General features: G+C 36.5%; 2 protein-coding genes across 4 annotated transcripts in view; both read right to left on the reverse strand.

The window, feature by feature from the left end:
- Window positions 1-3,410, reverse strand: part of Tim9a (translocase of inner membrane 9) — a 150,299-nt gene extending 146,889 nt beyond the window's left edge. For all 3 annotated transcript variants that reach the window (XM_014356193.2, XM_089592354.1, XM_089592353.1), the window contains exon 1: window positions 3,194-3,410. The gene's annotated coding sequence lies outside the window, so the exon portion shown is untranslated. The remainder of the gene's footprint in view (window positions 1-3,193) is intronic.
- Window positions 1-24,203, reverse strand: part of LOC106642401 (uncharacterized) — a 36,725-nt gene extending 12,522 nt beyond the window's left edge. Inside the window, exons 1-2 of the mRNA XM_089592412.1 lie at window positions 21,296-24,203; window positions 20,721-20,848 (exon numbers count right to left, since the gene is read on the reverse strand). Of these exons, the coding sequence (XP_089448538.1) occupies window positions 20,721-20,848; window positions 21,296-24,203 (3,036 nt within the window). The remainder of the gene's footprint in view (window positions 1-20,720; window positions 20,849-21,295) is intronic.
- Window positions 24,204-24,810: the final 607 nt, after the last annotated feature.

A 24,810-nucleotide genomic window follows, 5' to 3' on the forward strand; every position in this document is an offset into this window, starting at 1 on the left:
AAAGCAACCAGTAAGCGCCCTGGGTTGTGTGGCTATTGGTGCCTGTGTTATTTATTTATTTTTTTAATAAACTAAGCGGCAAGTAACCCCCCGGAAAGTGTGATAATTTGCGTTTTTGTTATTTTGTTCATTTCATTGATGAACAAAGCTACCAGTTAGCGTTTTGGGTTGTGTGGTGATTGTCGCTTGTAAAATTTTTTTTATTTTATTAATAAACAAAGCGGCCAGTAAGCCCCTTCGGGTTGTGTGATGATTGGCACTCTTGTTATTTTATTCAATTTATCAATAAACAAGGTGGCCAGTAAGCGCCCCAGGTGGTGTGGTGATTCGCGCTTCTGTTATTACATTTATTGCATTAATAAACAAAGCGGCCAGTAAGCGCACAGGGTTGTGTGGTGATTGGCGCTTGTGTTATTTCATTTATTTTATTAATTAACCACGTGACCAGGAAGCGGCTTAGGTTTTTTGGTAATTGGCATTTTTGTTATTTTATTTATTATTTTAATTCACAAAGTGACCAGAAACCGCCTCGGGTTATGTGGTCATTGTGCTTTTGTTATTATTTACAGTATAAAATTTTAAAGTGGCCAGTGGGCGTTACGGGATGCTGGGTTTAATAGCATTGTGTTATTGGGTTGATTAGCTTGGGGTTGTTTTATTTAGTATGTTAGAAATTCTGTTGATTTATGTGGGTTTAACCGTTTCGCTCCATATAGCCAATTTGAATTTTGCGCTTCTTTGGATGCCACTTTCGCGAGCACTGCTGCTGTTCGCTTAGTGAGTTGATTGACTGTTTATCTGGCTCTTTGACATAGTAAGTGGAAGGTATGCCAAATTTCCGACCCGTTGTCTAAGTCTGCAGCTTGGACACCAGGTCAGAAGTAAGGCAGATAGACCGGGCTGTTTCCGGATCAGGTTTTTCCTACGAGAGATTCCCCGGGGTTTTTCTTATCTACTTGACAAAACGTCATGGGCGAATGTGGAACAGTACTTAGGGCCCCTCCTTTCTTCCAATCCCATCCCAATTTCCTCTTAATCCTAAGTGTTAAGTGCCCTAAGTAGTGCCTCTACAAGAGAGCCGGACGTAGAGCACTATAATCTAATAAAAAAATACATATATATATATATGCGCGCTCTTCATATTTATATATATATATATATATATATGAAGAGCGCGCGGTGGCTCGGTTGGCTAGGTCGTGGATTGGCACGCGGGAGACCGTGGTTCGATTCCTGGCCAGTGCGACTTTTCGGGCAAGTACCTCTGTGATTCTCACATGTGCTTTTGCACCACGCAATGCTCCTCGAGGAAGGTTTAGGCGACCTCCTAGTAGCAAAAAATTGCCTAATTTTCCCCTACCCCCCTCCCAGTAATAGGAGGCCTCCCATCCCTTACCTTGTCCCTTTCCCAAGTGCCAAGTGCCTATAGTAGTGCCCTTATTAAAGGCGCCGGACGTAGGGCACTATAATATAAAATATATGTATGACTGATTGATAATCCTCAGTAAGTTGGGACACTTTATTAACTCTTACTGTCTGCATATCTACAAATGACATTAGAAATACAACTTCAATATGTAGTAACGTTGCATTGTCCTGAATAGTTTTAGAAAAATGTAGTTGTGAAGTACTGATAAATTTTTTATTAATTAACTTTTTAAGGGCATTCCGTACATCATATAAAATTTCTACCTCACCGACTTGCCTGTAATAAGAAATTATTGTTTATAACTAATTATATAACTATTTAAACCCAAAATAATAAAAAGAGCCCCCAAGCTGGTACATTGAAGAATCAATCAAGCCTTAATTCAATACAATCTGTTGCGAACTAAGAGACAAAAGTTACATTTCGTGATCATAAAAGAGTGGGTCAGTGTACACAATTTGGAATGTAAATTTTCTCTCTTAGTTCACAACAGATTGTATTGAATTAAGGCTTGATTGATTCTTCACAGTACCAGCTTGGGGGCTCTTCTCGTCATTTTGGGTTTAAATAGTTATATAATTAGTTATCAAGAATAATCTCTTATTATTTAAAGTCGGTAGAGTACAAATTTTATATGATATACTGAATGCCCTTAACAGTAACATAAACTCTGCAATTTCACAGTTTCTTTATCAATAATAGTAGCTTTTGTTGTTAATAGATTAACTGTAAAGCTGCAAAAAGTTGAAATGATAGAAAAATATTGATAATACCACATTGATTACAAATGTTTTACAAATGTCCAAATACATGTTTTTATTTAACCTTGATGCTTGATACCACAGAGCAATAATTAATTTTCTACTTAATAACTATATTTTGTTGTTATGGTTTACATATTTAGAGCAAATTTAGAAGCTGATGTAATTTTGGTGTTGATTTTTAAAATCAATGTAATTAACCTCCATGGAACAATAAGTTTACATAAAGATTTCCATAACTTCCATTTTTTTGCCCTTTACACACATAGAGTAACTGCACTCGAACTGGAAGGATTAGAAATCAATCTATTAATGAATTATGTACAATTCTGCACAGTCATCAATTGAAGTAGCAAAAAAATGGTGCATGACTGAAAATAATAAAGTGACTCATATACTCATCATCTCTATCTCTAGTTTAAAAGGTAACGTTAGCAGTATCTCGTACTGCTGGGGGAAATGCAAGCTCTTCCTGGTTATTTGGTTAGGCAGATAGAAAAATGCTAAGTCATTAAATAAATATAAGACATGCAGACGAGCCACCATTTAACAGCTGTTGAGTATTAGGTAGTTTGTGATGAAAAAAAGAATTTGATTATTTTTGAGCTTTTTAACATATATTCACCATATGTAGATGGTACAACATATGTAATGACACAGCTACTAGTAATTTAAATAAATTTTGAAAGCACTACATAATTTCACTAACAATTTGCTTGTTTTTTTTTTTTTTTTTTGGGTGACTCCCAAGTTTCTTCCTGAAGTTGATTAGATACAAGAAATTACTGACACACACATTGACCTATATTTCTAAGACGATGAGCACATAGTTGCAATAAGGTGAACAAAACTCAAAGTAGAATTAAATTCAATGAGCAAAAAAAAATGAAGCAGCACATATCAGTTTTTAAATTGAATTTTCGTAATATTTGTATTTAGTGCTAATTAATAATTAAAATTACTTCAAAACTAAAGAATACCTAATCAAAAACTTTGTACATACCTAAAACATTGTATTGCAAACTAAATACATAAAACAAGGAATACAGGCTGATTTGCATCCATAATCCACGTTAATCTTATACCATACCATTTCTTGTTAACACAATGATCAGAATCTTTTTTGGTATTCTTAGGCTGCACTCGCTGCAGTCACGTAGAGCACAATAGAGCGAGCAGGATAAAATTGTCCCCATAAGGGCTCGGGCCCGAGCCTCGGGCACATGGAACCGCGTAAAGCGTAAAGCGTATTGCGTAGGTACATAGAGATATTGTTCGCTCCGTGCATCAGGTTGGAGGGGATAAAAAAAACGACTGCAGCGCTGTAGGTGAGCAAAGTTGGCGAACCCGTATCCCCATGAATCGTACAGTAAGCGTTGTCTTATATGAGAAAAAATATTATTTCTTAAAGTAATTAGTTGAGAAATCGAAGGCGGAAAAAAATGTTATTTAGCCAAACTGGGTCTCTAATACGGATAAATAATTTTGCTAGGCACTTCAAATCGCCCGAAATTTTAAATAATGGGTTATAAGATATCATCTGTCATATAGTACACAACACACATACTTATCTGTAATGTTGTATACGTGAGAGCAAGAAGTCCAAGCAGTCGACATAGGCTGCCGCTAGCTGTATAATCTGAATCAGTGTTTACGTTTACAAAGTAACGAAATGCGTACGAGACAGTGCTGCGTTGTTAATTGCAACAGGAAAGAAAAGCAGGGGTAGTGCTGTATGAATTCCCAAGTAGACCCCATGAAACAAAACAGAAGGAGCTGTGGATTAGGGCAGTTAGGAGACAAAAGTTCGTACCTAAACTACGGAATTTTTAGAACAAAGTTCTTTATGTCGCGTTACTCAGGGGGCTGGAATTTTAAAACCGACAGATTTTTTCTTTTTGAATCAGAAGTCTCTTCCTCTCAAGTTTCTCCCCTTACCCCGTCCCCCTCACCTACTGTTCTCTACACACTTCCCCTCTCCCCACTATATATGCATATCTGCCAACCATGCCGTGTTACTCTTCTCCACACCTTTACCCACCATTCCCCCTCACACTTTCAAGCAATAAATTTTTTAACAAATTTTAATTTTATTTTCTCGCAATAATTTTTCTTTGACTTTAAATTTTTTTTTTTTACAACTCTAAGAAAAAAAAAAAAAAAAAAAAAATTAAAAAAAAAAAAAAAAAACATTTTCCATTGAAGAAGATTTGAACCCTCGACCTCCTGCACATGAGTCCAGTACCTTACCCACTCTGCTACAAGCGCTGCCGGCTATAGAAACTCGGTTTCTTGTACTTATCGTGCGGTTCGTAACAATAATATTCCATTTTTATATGCATTCACTGATACTAAATTTAATTCATTATAAATTGTGTTTGTGTTAAAAAAAAAAAAAAAAATTTAACTAGCATAAATTTGGTTATGTAGATTAAACATAATAAGGCGCGTTATTACGCATTAAATATTTGTATTTTATGCATTTGATGCATAAAATACCGACCGATTTTTATTAAACCTGAGGTTCTTTTTGGCATTACAGTAATGCTAATAATTACTGTTATAAATAAATTATTTTATAAATAAATTATTTTATAAATAAATTATTAAAATAAACATATACGATAGAGTTGCACAACGTATCAATAGATTTTAAGACTTAGAATTCGACTAACTAATTATGTTACAATGTCACATAATTATATAAATTTAAAAAAAAAAAAAAAAGGGAATGAAAAAAAAAAGATTAAATACAAAAATAAGAAAGAAATTAAATAAAGGAAATACAAAAAAATGAAAAAAAATGCAATCAAATGAAATATGAAAAAAAATAAAACAAGAAATGGAAAAAAAAGAATAAAACAAGAAATAAAGAAAAAAATGAAAATCAAATAAAATAAAAACAACAAACCAGGGGGGATAAATGGGTCATGGGACCCACGGTAAGAACGAAGTTCTTTAAACATGAGATGAGTATAGACACAATTTCTCAGGTAACAAGGGGGTCGCCAGACCCACAGGAAGAACGAAGCTCTGTAAACGTTAGTACTGCATTCATGTTGTTTACTAAAACAAACACTTAAAAAACGAATAAAAAAAAAAAAAAAAAAAAAAAGTAGTTTACTACTCACGATGGTTGAACTTCGTGAGTACTGTATTTATACACGACGTTCTCACGAAGTTCAACCATCGTGAGTACTGAACCATTTTTTTTTATTTTTTTTTTTATTCGTTTTTCAAGTGTTTGTTTTAGTAAACAACATGAATGCAGTACCAACTTTTACAGAGCTTCGTTCTTCCTGTAGGTCTGGCGACCCCCTTGTTACCTGAGAAATTGTGTCTATACTCATCTCATGTTTAAAGAACTTCGTTCTTACCGTGGGTCCCATGACCCATTTATCCCCCCTTGTTTGTTTTTTTTTTTTTTTTTATTTTATTATTTTTTTTTATTTATTTTTTTTTTTCTTTATTTCTCGTTTTATTTTTTTTTTTGTATTTCTTGTTTTTTTTTTCATAGTTTATTTTATCACATTTTTTTTCATTTTTTTCTTTATTTCTTGTTTTGTTTTTTTTTTCCATTTCTTGTTTTATTTTTTTTCATATTTCATTTTATTACATTTTTACATTTTTTTTTATTATTATTATTGATTATAGGTAAAATCATCATGAAAATTTTACAGTCCTGATGGCAGTTTGTGGCAGCCTTCATCAAAGGATGCAATTTGTAGCTCTCACTTTATTGTACAATAATGTACTTACAGATAATTCTACTTTGGATTTAAGCTGACAGATGTTTGTCTCACAACATAGCAATTGATCAGATGACCGACTCCTTTATTTACATATTCCTGTACGTAGGCAACGTGCCCACTCTCTTCTAATTTTTTAGCTTTTTTCAGCGTTTCATTATTAAAAACTATGTTGCAACTTATACTTTTAAAGCCAGTTTGGATAATCATATCCATTTTTTAGGGTGCTGATGTTTACGCGATAGCAGTGTGAACGTCTTATTCAATAGATAATACTTTCTCCTATAAGCAACAGTGTTACGATTTAATCATACGGGGGTACGGTATTGCGCGATTCTGACACCAAGGGCGGCGCTGCGTGTCATGCACGGAGCGAATAGATAGAGTAGGCAAGCCTGTAAGTGGAAGCGTCAACACGTTAAAAAGAGATGAAACATCGAGCTACCTTTTTATCTATCTCTGTCTGTGCTCGCTGCTGATTGGCTACAGATGTTTTACGCATACGTAGGCATTGGCAATCAGTAGAGATCACAGAGAGAGATGGAATGGCAGCTCGATGTTGCATCTCTTTTTATCGTGTTAACGTTTCCGCTTACAGAAGAATCGGTGGCTTGCCTAAATGCCTACTCTATCTATAATGTCTCAATGATCGCGTATCGCGTAAAAGTAAGGAAGGTTAGGTATACGCCACTTTATGGTCACATTTGAAAGGCGTAAAAGCCTCGCGTATCGCATAAGTGTGAAGTAAGTAGAGGGGAGTTGACCAATCTGCTGTTTTGTCAACAAAAAAAGCTTTCGAAGTTCTCCACGCAAGTGAATTCTAACCTGCGAACATGTCAAAAAAAAAGTTTTCAAATATATACTTCTATTTTTCTTTTTACTTGAGAGCCGTTAATACATTTCATACAGCTTCATTACACTTCGCACTTTTTCTTTGCGATATTGGGTCATTACATAGGTCATATACACTTTCCACAATTTGCCCAAAGTTCTTACGATTTATTTTTCATCCATGTCAGAAATTTAATTATTTATACAATTGATACTGTAATTGTGGTTTTTCACATTAGAAAATAATAAATAATTTACAGCAAGAAAATAATCCTTTGAAGCAATTAATTAAAGATACAAAAAATTTTGTGAGCAAGTGGAATCAATACAGTATTTTTGATGAATTAAATAAGTTTAATAAAGATATTCGTAAGAAAAACTGATCTAAATGCTACGGACTAATAAAAATACACAAAAAAGAATTACCCATCCGTATCATTGTCTCGACACTGAATTTACCAATTTATATTATTTCAAAATTTCTTTCTGATTTCTTGATTAAGAATATTTCACTGGCAAAATTACACGTAAAAAATAGTTATGAGTTGAAAAATAAATTAAAAAGATTTCATCAGTTTACCTGGTTACACTCTTATTAGTCTAGATGTTGTCAGTTTATTTACTAATACTAGTGAAACCTTAATCATAAATGCAATAAGTCATTTTTGGAAATTCTTGAATAGTAAAATCAATGTTTCTCTCTCAATGAATTTTGCACAGGTGTATCTTTGATTTTGAGTTCAACTTTTTTCCATTTCAACAAGAAATTTTAGAAACAAGTTTTTGGCTCTCCAATGGGCAGTCCCTGTACTCCAGTACTGTCCCTGTTGTTGCGGTCCAATAAAAACCAATAAAAAATTCATTGATTTTAGAATGGGATTTTTCTATTAGTTTCTTATCGGTATTTGCACCCGTAAATCCAAATAAAATCCGAAATGGTCAAAAATAGATTTTTTATATCATTTATTATAACTAGGACATGATTGAACAAAAATAAATTGACAAATTTATGTCCTACCACCCGGATGGCAACACCAAAACGGGGGGACTAAAGTATTTTTTACAAAATTCTAATAAAAATTAATAACTACCTTTTCTTTCAATTTACATGTAAAATACTCTAATCCCCCCGTTTTGATGTTACCATCCGGATGGTATGACATAAATTTGTGAATTTATTTTTGTTCAATCATGTCCTAGTTAATAAATGATATAGAAAATCTATTTTTGACCATTTCGGATTTTATTTGGATTTACGGGTGCAAATACCGATAAGAAACTAATAGAAAAATCCCATTGTAAAATTTTATTGGTTTTTATTGGACCGCATTAACAGGGGTGTGATCTTCTAATGCGTTTACTTGAAATTTCATGCTTAGAGAAGTTATGTTTTGATGTCCCACTGTATGTGCGGTATGCGGATGATATTCTCATTTGTGTGCCTACTAAATATATTAACTATACTATAAACATTTTTAATAGCTATTGTCTGGAATCACAATTCACTGTTGAGACATGCAACAACAATAGCATTAGTTTCTTAGATTTAAAAATTATTATTCAACAAAACAACACAGTGCTAACTAATTCCCTAATGAAAAGCATTTTGTAGTTACATTTGTAATTACATTTGTAATTACACTTGTCAAGCCATTTGTAATTCCACTTGGAATTACACATGGGGTTTTAGAATGGAAATTTCAAGTAGAATGCCAAGTGTAATTTTAAGTGGAATTATAAATAACGATTGGTGATTAATTTTTTTTTCTTTTTTAAATAGTTTATAATAGAATCGTGCACACCGTACTGACCATTACAGGTGTTATCATCCGTATAGTCACACCAAAACAGGGCGATTAAAGTATTTTTTTACGAATTTAGAGAAAATAGAATTTTCTATTTTTTTTTCAAGTTTTCTCAAAATAAAATAAATCCCCCTGTTTTGGTGTTACTATACTGATGGTCACACCAATTATGACCATTACGCTGCGTACGATTCTATTTAAAACTATTTTAAAAAGAAAAAAATTCAACTTTAATTGTTATTCGTAATTCTACTTGGAAAAACACTTGGCATTCCACTTTTGGAATTTCCATTCTAAGACCCCATGTGTGATTCCAAGTGCAATTCCAAGTAGCTCTACAAATGGCTTGACAAGTGTAATTACAAATGTAATTATAAATGTTATTACAAAATATTTTTCAGTAGGGTTTGTACCATAAAAACCCACACATTCAGGGCGATACTTGAATTTTCTCTCCCACCATCCAATACAACATAAAATAGATATCATTTACACATTAGTAGACTTTTCCATTAAGTTAGCAGACACTCAATTTCATAACGATAATTTAAAATTAATCAATAAATTTTTACTAGCTATCAACTATCCTCAAAAATTTATTAATAAATTTTTCAACAAAAGAACAAACACCTAACAAAACATGAACATGATTAACATTTGCAATAGAAACAATAATAGTTATAAAGTAATCTTATCATTACCGTATATTCCCCACTTGCACGGTCCTATCAAATATTTTTGTAAGAAGCTTCACATTGATCTTGCGTACAGAAACAATAAATTGAATTTGATCTTTTTACTTGGAAAAAAAGTAACAGAGCCACTCGATAATAATAATGTCGTTTACTTACCACATTTCATGTGCGAATTGCAACTGCTGTTATGTTGGTCAAACATCAAGAGCTTTAAAATTCAGAATGGCAGAACATAAAAGAGACATAGAAAAAAAAAAGGAAACATCTGTACCATCACAACGTAGCATTGAATTTACAGCAACTATAATTTTGATAAAATAAAAATTTTAAACACGAAACAAAATTATAAAAAGCGCCTGTTTTCCAAAATGTTAAATATGCAATATTTTAATATTAATATTGATAAACAACAAGATACAGAAAAAATAAAAAATTGTTACAAATCTCTCGTTAAATCAATTAAGAAAGGAGGCTAACTCTATTTATATGATTTGATGGCCCCTTTTGGGATTCCAAAAGGTCACGTGACTCTCGGGATATGTATAGTCACTTGGGGGAAAAACAACACAGGCCTTGTAGATGCAAATATATTTTTATTTTTTTGACACGTTCGTCGATTGTAATACGATAAAAGCCTTTCAATAACATATTTTTGAGGAGATGATAATACCTTAACTATTGTTCCCCAAATCAATTAGTCTTTTGCAGCTTAAAACTTTCCTTTAAGAGAGTGCAAAAACACGAATTTAACCAGTACAAAAGTTTTCCGTTCCCGACTATATAGAGGAAAACTAGCGGGATTTTGGTAAGGTTACATGTGCGTTTTCGCACTTTCAAAGGAAAGTTTTGAGCTGCAAAAGACTAATTGAGTTGGGAAAAAATAGTTAAGGTATTGTCATCCCCTATCAAAAACTTCAATGCTGAATCAATGCTGAATCAACGTTGATTTTAGCGTTGAATCAACGCTGAACCAACGTTGAATCAATGTTGATTCCATGAATGACGAAACACTTAAATCAGTCGTAATTTACATTGTAGATTCAACACTGATTTAACGTTAAATCAGCGTTGATTCAGCGTTGATCAAAACGTTAAAATTAAATTTTAAAAAATTACAAAGTAGTATAATAACATTTGGAGCAGATATATTGACGGTTATGGAGGTACTATCCGAATGGTAACACCAAAACAGGGGGGTTCAGTTATTTAATGTTAAACTGTATTGAATGCACATTATATTTTTCTATCATTAAATTAACGTTTATATCAACGCTGATTCAACGCTGATTCAACGTTGATTCAATGCTGATTAAACGTTGAATCAGTGTTAATTTAACGTTGAATCATTGTTGAATCAACAATGTAAATAACGACTGATTTCAGTGTTCCGTCATTCATGTAATCAACGTTGATTCAACGTTGGTTCAGTATTGATTTATTGCTAAAATCAACGTCGATTCAGCATTGATTCAGCATTGAAGTTTTTGATTGGGGATCTCCTCAAAAATATCCCAATTGAAAATGTCTAATAAAAACTGATAAAATTGTTTTGTCTGTTTATATTCGGTTTTTGCACTAGAAAAACCACATAAAAAACAAAAACGTTTAAAAGTTAATTTTTTTCATATCTATTTTTTTACCAGCACAAGTTTAAACATAAGAAAATTGACAAATTAAGTACTATCATCTGGATGGCAACACCAAAACAGGGGGTTTCAAGTATTTTACGTGCAACTGTAATAAAAAGTATTTTTCTTACTTTTTTAAAGATTCTATGTAAAATACTTGAACCCTCCTGTTTTGGTGTTGCCATCCAGATGGTACGACTGAAATTGTCAATTTACTTATGTTTAATCTCATGCTAGTAAAAAAATAGATATGAGAAAAATTAACTTCCAAAAGTTATTATTTTTTATGTAGTCTTCCTAGTGCATAAACCGAATAGAAACGGACGAAAAAAAATTTTATTAGTTTTTACTAGACATTTTCAATTGGGATGTTATTGAACGGCTTTGATCGTATTGCGATCGTTGATTATGTAAAAAAAATAAAAATATAATTGCACCTTCAAGGCCTGTGTTATTTTTCCCCCAAGTGACTATATATACCGCGAGTCACGTGATCATTTGGAATCCCAATATGTGGTAATAAGAAAACATGATCTGTTTACGTGTGTCTCAGAAGGAACTGCTTGCGATTCTTATTTGATTGTATTATGTGCGTATACTGTGCATGTGTGTATATGCAGGATATAAAAGCAACGAAACTTCTGACTACAGTACGATTTTACATCCACTTCGTACGAGTCAGAAGTTCATTATACACTTTACTTGATTTGCGTTTATTGTATTTATCAAAATTTGTATTGTAAAAAAGTTTTTATTACTCAGAGATTTTTGTACCTGATGAGGGCTGGGACATTATGTAAACGGCCGAAACATCGTTTTGTTTGTTAATAAATACAAAATTTGACAGTTCCACTATTGGACGTTATTTCAAATATTTTTTTTTTTTTTTGCTGTTTTAAGACAGAATCAATTGAAACTTTATGTAAAGGTGGTAAAAGCAATTGAAAATATACGACCCTTTATTTTTTATTTTTGTTTACACTTTGCAGGCTAGGGTGTAGGTGGTAGAAGCGACTGTATTAAGTCTATTGCGCCGCGCAATAGGGCTATCCTGCAGCGCAATAGACTTAACACAGTCGCTTACGGGGACAATTTTATCCTTCTTGCTCTATTGCGCTCTATGTGACTGCAGCTTTAGGGTGCAGTCCCGTACGTGGTACGAAATAAGCTCCGCAATAGACTGTCCGCAATAGAAACAGCCAATCAGAGGGTGTAATCCGCAATCGCCGCCAGCAGTTACATGTGTAAGACGTGACAACGTTGCGTGGTTGGTGGCGCTACTGTCGATTTACTGGTGATGTGATCAGCAATCCCACGAGCAGTAAAGCAGACGACGTCAGTCTACTTGCTCTTTTTCGTGACATTTTTGCTGTAATCACGCGCAATTCTGCCAGCAGTAGAGCTGTTATTTCCGTTTTTGCTGTGATCCCGCGCGATCCCGCCAGCAGTAAAGCTGTTATTTCCATTTTTGTTTTTGGCACTTGAAACTATTTTTTTTTGTCTGCGTGTTTGTTTACGTCTAGCACAATATGCTTTGTTTACAATCAGAAAATGTCATGACTCTATTGCAGACGTTTCTATTTCGGAGAGGCAAAGTTTGGTATGATCCTATGTGCAGGAAAGACCGATGCGTAAGCCCATGTAGGCCCGTGACAGCGATGGGATATAGTTCCAGCCAGATTTAGGAATTTTCTAGGACCCAACCTCTCTGACGAAGAAAATCACTAGATCAAAAAAAAAAATAGTACTGAAGGTGACGCGCGAGATTTAAATAAGGTCCAATAACAAAAGCATCCATCACCCGATGACCCGGGGCGCTTACTGGTCACTCTGTCATATAAATAATTATTAATAACACAAGCGCCTATCACCTAATAACCAGGGGCGCTTACTGGCCACTCTTTTGAATAAAAAATTATTAATAACACAAGCGCCTATCACCTAATAACCAGGGGCGCTTACTGGCCACTTTGTTAAATAAATAATTATTAATAACACAAGCGCCTATCACCTGATGACCCGGGGCGCTTACTGGTTACTTTGTTATATAAATAATTATTAATAACATAAGCGCCTATAACCCAATAACCCGGGGCGCTCACTGGCCACTCTTTAAAACAAATAATTATTAATAACACAAGCGCCTATTACCTAATAACCCGGGGTACTTACTGGCCACTCTGTTAAATAAATAATTATTATTAACACAAGCGCCTATCACCTAATAACCCTGGGTACTGACTAGCTACTATTGAATACTAAATTATCAAGTAATTACAAAAGCGCCAATTAAAAAGATCATTGTCGTACTAGATAGGCAATCAAAATTGTGATATGTTTGATATGTTATCGATCAACTTTTTATTATTTAAGTGTTGCAAATAAGTGTCCTGGATCATCAGGAAGAAGGTGCTTAACATATATTTATGAATAATTATTTATTAACTAGATTTGCAATTAGCGCCCTAGGTAATACGGTGATAGGCTCTTGTGTTATTAATTAATAATTATTTATTTAAAAAAGTTGCCAGTAAGTGCCCCTGGTTATTAGGTGATAGGCGCTTGTGTTATTAATAATTTTTTATTTAACAAAGTGGCCAGTAAGCGCCCCGGGTCATTAGGTGATAGGCGCTTGTGTTATTATTAATTTTTTATTTAACAAACTGGCCAGTAAGCGCCCTTGATCATCAGGTGATAGGCGCTTGTGTTATTTATTATTAATTATTTATTTTAAAAAGTGGCCAGTAAGCGCCCCGGGTTATTGGGTGATAGGCACTTGTGTTATTAATAATTATTTATCTAACAGAGTGGCCAGTAAGCGCCCCTGGTTATCAGGTGATAGGCGCTTGTGTTGTTATTAATTTTTTATTTAACAAACTGGCCAGTAAGCGCCCTTGATCATCAGGTGATAGGCGCTTGTGTTATTTATTAATAATTATTTATTTTAAAAAGTGGCCAGTAAGCGCCCCGGGTTATTGGGTGATAGGCAATTGTGTTATTAATAATTATTTATTTAAAAGAGTAGCCAGTAAGCGCCTCTGGTTATTAGGTGATAGGTGCTTATGTTATTGATAATTATTTATTTAACAAAGTGGCCAGTAAGCGCCCCTTGTTATTAGGTGATAGGCGCTTGTGTTATTTACTAATAATTATTTATTTAAAAGAGTGGCCAGTAAGTGCCCCGGGTTAATAGGTGATAGGCGCTTGTGTTAATAATAATCATTTATTTAACAAAGTGGCCAGTAAGCGCCCCGGGTCATCAGGTGATAGGCGCTTGTGATATTAATAATTTTTTATTTAAAAGAGTGGCCAGTAAGCGCCCCTGGTTATTAGGTGATAGGCGCTTGTGTTATTAATAATTATTTATTTAACAGAGTGGCCAGTATGCGCCCCGGGTCATCAGGTGATTGATGCTTGTGTTATTGGACCTTATTTGAATCTCGCGCGTCACCTTCAGTTCTATTTTTTTTTTATCTAGTGATTTTCTACGTCAGAGAGGTTGGGTCCTAGAGAATTCCCAAATCTGGCCGGAACTATATCCCATCGCTGGCCCGTGAGTGCGAGTGAGAGATTTAAAGTATCTCTTTCTCACTCGCACTCACGGGCGTAAAAAGTTTCGGATCGGTCGTTTTCGCAAATGCAACAATAGCGAACTTTGTCTCTCCGAAATGAAATAACATAACCAGCTGATCAACGGTGATTGTTTGTTTTTGTTGGTACGTTTTGAAGCTCAGTGTGAAATGTCCGACATTTCCTTTAAGAAGCATCTAATTACTGCATGCTTGCATTCATAATACTAAAATGAAAACTTAAGGGAACTACACGAAAAATAGCTTATCAAAATTTAAGGCAAAAAAAACACAACTTACGCTTTTACATAATGCTGCATTGTTATTAGAAACATGGGTCATTGGGTTATTGGTGCTTTTATAATTATTTAAGATTATATCATTTAATACAGTGGCTAGTAAGCTCTTAGGGTCATTAGTTAATAGGCGTTTGTGTTATTATTACCCGTATTTTATTATTTTATGGAGTCTGGAGTGGACAATATGCTCACAGGTAATAGGGTTACAGGCAATGGTGTCAGTATGTAACATTTAAAAATTGAATTTAGTGGCCAATAAACGTTCTGGGTTATTAGGTGATAGGTGCTTGTGTTATAATTTTACATTTCATTATTTTGCACAGTGGCCAGTAAGCGCACGTGTCGTTGGGTGATAGGCACCCTGTCGGCATGTCTTCAGTGATCAGTTGAGATCTCACCTGAGTTCTCAGCTGAATTCTCAGGTGAAATTTCATGTCAAAAACTCAGCCAAAAACTCAGCTGAGAAGTCATCTGCGATCTCACTTGAGATTTTTGGAAAAAGTTTTCCGAGGAGCTTGTAATTTTTTCATTTTAAACAATTTCTAGTTGCTTAAGCTACTTGTTTTAAGAAAATTTTTGGCGGATGTGTAGTTTACGACTCCCTCCGAGAAGTTGGCTCCGAGTGAACCACTATAGCTATAGTACCAACCTTACATTTAGAAAAAATATTTACAATCATACTATGTATGGATGGCGGGTAATTCAAAATTCGAAATTTTGTTCAATGTTTCCGATACATATGCGGTCAGTAATTATACTGTGGGTACTGTATAGGGATGGTTATTTTTTTCAGCGCGAGAGAGCGAGCGAAGCGAGCGAGCGAGCCATTACTGTGGATAATTTTATTTATTATTTACTTTTAAATTTTACACTTATGCGGTCAGTAATTATACTGTGGGTACTGTATAGGGATGGTTATTATTTTCAGCGCGAGAGAGCGAGCGAAGCGAGCGAGCGAGCCATTACTGTGGAAAATTTCAAGTTCTTTTTTTTTTTAATTTTGAATATCCCGCGAAATACTGTCGCGATCATGTGTTCTATTTGCTATTCACCGCTGTTGAGCTTTCAACGATCTACTCCACTCATTCCTGAGTCCTTTTACGCCTAGTGTGCGAGTTTTTTCAATCAGTCCTTTTCAGGACTAATCAAATAATTCAAACGTAATACTACAGGTTCTACAAATTCAAATATCCCGCCACTTACTTTTTAAATTTAGCGCGCTACGCTTAGTTGGCAGCACTGTTACAATCGTGGCTAACTTCTCAGAGGGAGTCGTAAACTACACTTTTACCAAATTTTTTCTTAATTTTATCCTGGTATGCATCAAGACTTTGAAAAATTTTAAGAATGAAAGAAAACGTTATCTATTAATTAGTTTTGTTGTAGTTACGGGTAATTTGTCTAATTTATCGCAACTACTTCTTGATAGATATTTTCTAGAGCTGCTTTATTTGTACAATAAAATGTGTGACGTCATTGGAAATATAATTTGGCGGATGGCACAATATTGCAAACGAGCTTCTTTTTCTTGCGCATTCTCGAATGATATGTGTTAAATAAATGGGTTTAATATGTATTATGTTTAATAAAGATAATCAGCGAAACGCCAATTCCTATTCAATACGTTGGTTAATACAAAATAGTGAATTACATATGTTTTTGCGACTGCCATGATATGGTTGTCATATAGTAGGGCTTTAAAAAATGAACACACAAAACTAAATAAGTCTTTTACTATATAACAACTTAAATTTGTCAAGTCAGGTTAATATTTATACTAACGTGGTAAAAACAAAATTTTTGTACGAGTGACTTGAAAAATTAAAAAAGGTCCAACAACTCTTTTAGTTGCAAAACCAAAAAATGGCGAATATATTCGAAAAGTTGCTTTCAATATAGATCATGAAATACATTTAGAAGTAATACTGTGCAGCAACAAAGTACAGACAAAAAATTTTGATAAGTTGTGTGAAAATGTGCAATTAGTACAACAAATTGAAGAAACAGATGCAATAGTTCTTACAGAAGACATCGACAAGATTTGCGTACTCCGTTAAAGTGTTATATGTAATATTACATTAATGTATTTATGCCCAGTACCAAACATTTTAAATTAATTGGTTAATGTTAAAACTGTGTGGTATTACTTTTATAAACTAAGTGATTTTAACTTACATTACCGCATATTTCTTCAAAAAATACCGTTATAATTAAATAACGTGGTTTTTCAAAAGTATTTTACTGCACAACAAAGTTTAAAAAAAACACCTTATATCTTACGACAAATCCTTATCTTTTATGAGATACAACCACTTTTTTCACTTATTTTGTTATACTAAGGAAATCGTTATAAATTGTTATGATTTATCATATGTAATACACAATATATGAAACAATTACGGTACGAGACATGGGATAATATCATGACCGTTCATTAATATATATTTGAAAACAAAGTAATAAATTTATTCATGAGTTATCTGTAATGTTAAACCATATTTGCAAGCCCCTCTTTTAACATTCCAAAAAAATTTTTTAATTTGATTAGATGTATATTTAAGGTAAAAACCCTATTTCTGAATAAGCATTAATAACAGTCATCAAGTCCTGAACACGGTGTCATAAAAATACAAGTGTGACAACTCAGTCTCACAAGTTCTTCTTATTCTTCCTATTTGATTTTAGACGATTGAAATATTAGTCATACGACAATGCTCTCTTGATCCTTCAATCATACATTGACTAATGAAATCTTGATTAATATTTATTTACTATGGTAATATTTAAAACTAGTCACGTAGTGTTATATTACTGTTGTGGCCACCATATTGGACTAAACGTAGGGCTATTTAGTTATGTGTACTCCATTTTTTAAACCCCATTATTTGACACCCATATTACGAGAGTCGCAAAAACATATGTAATTCGCCATTTTGTATAGATCACCACATTATTTATGGGAATTGGCGTTTCGCTTATTATCATTCTTAAATATAAAACATATTAAACCCATTTATTTAAAACATATTTTCGAGAGTGCATGAAGAAAACGCTCGTTTGCCATATTGCACCAACCGCCATTTTATTTTTCTAATGATGTCACACATCTTATTGTAGGAATAAAACAGCTCTAGATGATATATCTGTAAAGGGGTAGTTGCGATAAATCAGACAACATCCCCGTAACTATAACAAAACTAATTAATAGATGACGTTTTTTTTTCATTCTCGAAAATTTTGAAGTCCCGATGCATGGGGTTGGAAAATTAAAAAAAAATTCTTAAAATATGTATCTTAACCGAGTAGAAATTGTTTAAAATGAAAAAATAACAAGCTCCTAGGAAAACTTTTTTCAAAAATCTCAGGTAAGATCTCAGGTGGTTTCTCAGCTGAGTTTTCAGCTGAGATTTTAGCATGAAAGTTCAACTGAGAAATCAGCTGAAAACTTAGGTAAGATCTCACCTGATCGTTGAAGACAGGGCATAAGTGTTATTATTTGATATTTTATCACTTTATATAGTGGCTAATAAGCGCCTCCAGTCATTAAGTGATAGGCGCTTGTGCTATTTTTTAACATTATATTAATAAAAAGTGTGGCCACTAAGCTTATCGGATCATTAGGTAATAGGTGCTTTCCTTATTAATTAACGTACTATCGTTCCACAAAGTGCCTAGTCCGCATCTTGGGTCTTGAGGTGATAGCTCCTTGTGTAATTATTTAACATTTTATTACTTTATAGAGTGGCCAGTAATAGCACGAGTCATTGGATCGTAGATGCTTGTGTTATTATTCAACATTTCATCATTCTACAGAGTGACAGAAAGCGCCCTGAGTCATTTTAGGTAGTAGGCTATTTAGAACGAAGTTTTTTATGTCGCGTTACTCGGGGGGCTGAAATTTTAAAACCGACAGATTTTTTTTTTTGAAACGAAAGTTGTTTCACCCGAAGTCTCTTCCTCTCAAGTTTCCCCCCTTACCCCGTCCCCCTCACTTACTGTTCTCTATACACTTCCCCTCTCACAACTATATATGTATATCTGCCAACCGTTTCGTGTTCCTCTTCTGCACACCTTTACCCACCATTCCCCCTTACACTCCCAAGCAATTAATTGTTAAACAAATTTTGTTGCGTGTGAACACAGCCGATCCCACATGGATTGCCTGGTTCGAATTCAAAGGAATGAGATATAGATATAGGGGGGGGGGCTTGTACTATATAGAAGGGTTGTTTAAGTTAAATTAAAAAAAAATAATACAAAAAAAAACAATTAGGGATTAAAAATTAAATAGAATTAAAGGGAGAGGAAAGTTAACACAATAAGAACAACTAATTAATGGGAAAAAGCCTATGGCATAAAAAACCCAGATTTATTAAAAAACGAATCAGAACTAATACAATTGAAGAAAAAACAGTTAAACTAATTATACAATTAACAATGGAAACAATAATAACCTAAGTTGTGTTAGTATGGGTATGTGTGAGGATGTGCGGGAGGACCTGGTGGTAACGACTCCCAGTGTGTGTGAATTCAAGGCGAATGAGGGAGGAGTGATCTCCTCTGCGAACCGGCGGGCCCTGCACGGTCGCACGAGTCAGCGCAAGGCTGGTGAAAGCGGGCCGACGCCCGAAAGTCGAAATTAACTACCACCTGCGGCAGCTCAGTAATGATGTTATGTGAATGGCGTATTCGGGTGAGGACCCTGATTCCGGAACGAGAAACGGGATTGAACGGATGAGACGTGGCGTGATGACAGCGGGATGACGATATGCACTGAGTATGGTGTAACGGACGTGTGATTGGTATAATAGACGTATGATTGATGCAGGTTATGGTGTGATTGAGTGCGGATGCGTGGATAGAAGTTAACCTAAAATGATGTTGGAAATATGTAGCCAGAGATACTGAGCGGATGATGATAGAGGTTGTAGGGTGACGTGACGTATGGATAAGCTGTTCGTTGACGTGAGGTGAAATGATTAGCGAGATATGTGTTGAGCAGGGCGCAGATGATGCAGATGGGATAAGCGTAGGCGTGTAGACGGGTGAAAAAGGATAAGTCGAGAGCGACTGTGAAGGTGATTCCGAGTAGAGAAGGGTTGGATAGAAAATAGAAGAGTAGCACGAACGAGAGGAAAAAAGGTTGTGATGACGATGAGGACGAGCAAGGGGTCGATGGATGACGATGAGCAAATGAGAATGGAGGCTGTAGCGGTACCGACTTAGCACGACGCGTGCTTAATGAGATGTGATGAAGAGGCAAGTCATGAGAGAATGAGAAGTCGAGTTAATGAACGAAAGATGAAGATGAAATACAAATTAAATGAATTGTGATAAAAAAAAACTTAGCGTCTCGATGTCGATGTCCTGAGTCCTGGGGCTCGATGACAGCGGCGAAATCTCCTGCTGACGGTGCAGACTGCAAGCGATAAAAAAAACACTAAGCGTGAAGATGCTTCCAATTCGGCAGGCCAAGCAAGAGAGAGAGTGCAAGCGAAAAGCAACCGACAAGTCCTGAAGTCCCGCCCCTCCCGTCACCGTGCCGATGGGACATGAGCCAATCAGCGACGGAGGCGGGCGCGCGGAAGGCTCCAGGGGAAAATGAGGTGCGTGCGATTCTGGAATTCGGAACGAAAAGGAATTCGCTCAATTCCGTCCCTCGACGGAACAGGCTCCCCCCGTTGCGAGAGTATGCGAGCAAAATGATTTGAAGTGTGTTTGTGTCTGTGTAACATGTTAGTGGCGCTACATATTGAGTCCAAATACAATTAAATTTGACTACAGTCTAACAGCGGGCATAACTGAGTAATATTTCTCTTGTAGATTCCTGTCTTGGTTTTCACAGACACCACTCGGACGACGCCATCGCTCCCAGGATAAACCTCCATGACTACTCCCAACGGCCATTGGTTATAATCTCTATTCTTATCGCTGATTACTACGACTGCGCCCACCTTGACTTCTCCCTTGCTCCCAAGCCATTTCTGTCGTTTTTGCAATTCGCTGAGGTACTCTGTGTGCCAACGTTTCCAAAAATCCTGCCGTGCCTTGACGATGAATTTCCATGCTGGAAGACGATTATCTGGAATAGAAGTCATGTCATGATCAGGTAACATAGTTAGTGGTCGGCCAATAAGAAAATGCGCAGGAGTCAGTGCGGCAGGATCGTTTGGATCCGCTGACATACAACTAATCGGGCGGGAATTTAAAATCGACTCTACTTCTACGCATAAAGTATTGAGTTGTTCGAAGGTTAGTAACTGCTGTCCTATAACTCGTTTAAGATGATGTTTAAAGGATTTGACGGCTGCTTCCCAAATACCCCCAAAGTGAGGAGAAAGAGGTGGGTTAAAATGCCAGACAATGTTACGTTGTTGGGTGTATCCGCTAAGTGCATCGCGAAAGGGTTCTGACTGAATCAAGGCGTAAATCTTACTCAACTGATTATTCGCACCTACAAAGTTTGTCCCGTTGTCCGAATATACGTGAGATGGAATTCCCCGGCGGCTTACGAATCTTTTGAACGCACCTAGAAATCCATCGGTAGTCTGATCGCTCGCTATCTCAATGTGGACTGCCTTTGTGTTCATACAGATAAAAACGCAACCATAAGCTTGAAGAATAACACGATTCCTAAACTGTTTTTCCTTGATGTTGATAGGGCCAAAGTAATCTACTCCTACGTGTTCGAAGACCGAAGCTTGTTGCACGCGCGCCTGGGGTAAATCGCTCATTTTTCCCTGAAAGGCTACTGGACGATGTTTTACGCATGTGACGCAATGCCGCACAATTCTCCTAACTTGATTTTTTCCATCTAACAACCAAAATTTCTGACGAATTCTATACAACGTGCTCTGGATTCCTGCATGCAATAACGACTGATGAGTTTGGCGAATAATGAGATCCGTTACGTGGTGATAAGAGGGTAGCAATATTGGATATTTTTGTTCATCAGAAATCTGCGCGTTGCGAAGCCGGCCACCTACACGAAGTAAACCGTTGGGATCGATAAAGGGGTTGAACGCTGCTAATTTCGTATTTTTTGTAGAACCAGTTTTCTCGATTTGCCTAATTTCCCTTTCAAACTGCTCGTATTGGATCGATTTCAATAATCTCCATTCTGCTCTGGATCTCTCGGCTACCCTGAGTGAATCATGGTTTCGATCAGCTGAAAAACGCCAACGCAAACAATACGCAAGTGAATTAAGTAGCGACTGATAGGATGAAAAGCGCCTGTAACTTAATGGGTCCTGTGACAAGGGGTTGGGCCTAGGGACCTTTGAAGGCAGAACTTCATTAGCAGTGAGTGCAAGACAGGTTGGAGTTCTTAATCCTGGAAGTTCGACGTTGGGGTCTCTCGCAGATTTGGGCCATTTTTCCTCTGATTGGTACAGCCATTTCATCCCTGAACTCCATGTATCATTCTGAATGAACTCGGCTGGAACTTGACCCCTAGAAAGAACATCGGCGAAATTGTTTTTGCTGGAGACATGACGCCATTCAACGATACTCGACAACTCTTGGATTTCTGCGACACGATTCCCTTCAAAAACCTTAAGGGCTTGTGGAGGCTTTTTAATCCACTGCAAAACAATCTCTGAATCGGACCAAAACACGACCTTGTGGAACGAAACTTCAAATGATTCCCGAAACTCCCTAAACAATCTCACTAGCGTTAGAGCGCCACACAATTCAAGCCGGGGAATGGTGGTTTGCTTGACTGGAGCTACCCGAGACTTGGCGCACGCTAAGCGAACGAGGACCTGGTTGGTTTTATCGAATGATCTTAAGTATATGCAAGCACCATATCCTCGCTTGCTTGCGTCGCAAAATCCGTGCACCTCAATCGCTAATGCGCCGGGTAAAATAAGATGTCTAGGGAACGATACTTCTTCTAATCGATCTAGTTGCTCTACAAATAAACGCCACCTGGTGTGTAGTTCTTGTGGCACTGATTCATCCCATCCTACCTTTGCCTTCCAACAATCCTGCATGATGACCTTAGCTGCGAACACGACTGGCCCTAAAAGCCCTAGGGGATCGAAAATCTTTGCGATTTCGGATAGAATGACTCGTTTCGTGACTATTTGGGGCGTTTCTATTCGTTTAACTACATATGAAAAACAATCTAATTGGGAGTCCCAAGATATACCTAAGGTTTTAACTATCGGATCCCCCTCTGTTAAGCTATCCATTTTAAAGACCCTCCCCTCTGAATCGTCAAGTGCATGAGCGTGATTTGAAGCCCATTTTCTAATAGGAAACCCCCCGCTAGCTAACAATTGAATTAACTCATCCCGAATCTGTAGAACCTCCTGTAAAGAATTTGCCCCAGTAAGTAGATCATCTACATAAAAATCCCGCTTCAAGATAACACTAGCCTTAGGGAAATTTGCCTTTTCATCCTCTGCTAACTGATGAATCGTCCTAATAGCTAGAAAGGGAGCGGATGATACTCCAAAGGTAACCGTGTTCAGCTCGTAAGTCCTAATTCTACCCTGATGTACCCATAGAATTCGTTGGTAGGGCCGGTCCCGGGGATCTACTAAAATCTGTCTATACATCTTTTCTATGTCTGCAGTAACGACGTAAGTATGAGTGCGAAACCTGAGGAGGTGGTTGAAGAGTTTTGGTTGAATTGTAGGCCCCACCATGAGCATGTCATTCAGCGAAAGATTTTTATCGGTCTTGGAAGATGCATTGAAAACTACTCGGGTCTTCGTTGTGGTACTGGATGGTTTGACAACGGCGTGATGGGGCATACAATATCCCCCGGCACCCTTATCCTCTATCAGTGTCATGTGATTTGAGTCTACATATTCCTGCATAACCTTTGTATATTCTACTTCGAGGTTAGGATTACCCTTAAATCGATGTCTCATAGCTTGCAGTAGCCGGAAGGCTTTGGAACGAGAATCCCCTAATTCTGGATTTGGTGATTTAAAAGGCAGCCTAACGATATACCTACCGCTATCATCACGTCTGGTATTCTGTACATAATGATTCTCGCATGCACTTTCCTCCGTGGTAGAAACTGACTGACTACTAAATTCCTCCAATTCCCAAAATTTCGCGAGCCGTTCGTTCAATTCTACTAAATTACATGTAGCAACGCCCTCTGGATTTGACTTAATGCCTCCTACTATTACCCACCCTAGCTGAGTTTTTTGTAAATACAAATCGCAATTATTTCTTGACAGATGAAGTTGCCCGATGGATAGGAATGAGAGTGTTTCGCCTGAGCCTATGAGGATGTCAACGGAACGTGGAACATGGAACTGTGGGTCAGCTAATCGAATCCCATTAGGTATGTCGATTGCTTCTCGAGGAAAGGGTTCATTAGGAATAGCACTAGTTATATTAGGGACGATAAGACAGTTTAACGTCCTTTGGAACTTGTTGATGCGAGACTGAATGACAATGTCAACGCTCCCCATAGATGTGGACCCGATTCCCCCAAATCCCTTAATCGAGGTTTCGCATGTTTGTGTCTGCAACTGGAGCTTTCGAGCAAACCCTTCTGTTATAAAATGATTTGTAGAGCATGTGTCTAATAGGGCGCGCCCTTCTAAAAACTGCCCTCTGTTGGTCCTAACCAACACAACTGCGCTCATCAATAGCTGGGAAGTAAGAGACCTAGAAACTGCACTGAATACTTCAAAATCTAGTCACGTTGTGGATTGAGGATTCTTGATATCTTGGTCAGACTTCTGAGAGTTTGTACCCTTTGAATCTGAGTGCAAAAGAGTATTGTGATATCGGTCGCAACGCTTGCAGTGGCTAAGTACGCATTTGCCGGGGTGAGACCGCAAACAGTTAAAGCACAGTCGATGAGCTCTGACAAAGTCCCATCGTCTTTGACTGGACAAGTTATTGAATCCCGGACAACGGTATAAGGAATGAGCTTGGCTACATTGGGGACAACTAATTTGCTCAGCAGAAGTAACAAAAACGCGTGTCCTATCTTGGACCTTTCTAGCCTTTCTAGGTTCGACGTTGGGCTTAACGACTGAACCTTCTCTTGCGGCCTCACTTCCTCTGGGA

The sequence above is a fragment of the Copidosoma floridanum genome, unplaced genomic scaffold (assembly GCF_036245765.1).
Source record: "Copidosoma floridanum isolate Cflo_tuat_1 unplaced genomic scaffold, Cflo_Japanese_pri ptg000016l, whole genome shotgun sequence".
NCBI classification, from domain to species: domain Eukaryota; kingdom Metazoa; phylum Arthropoda; class Insecta; order Hymenoptera; family Encyrtidae; genus Copidosoma; species Copidosoma floridanum.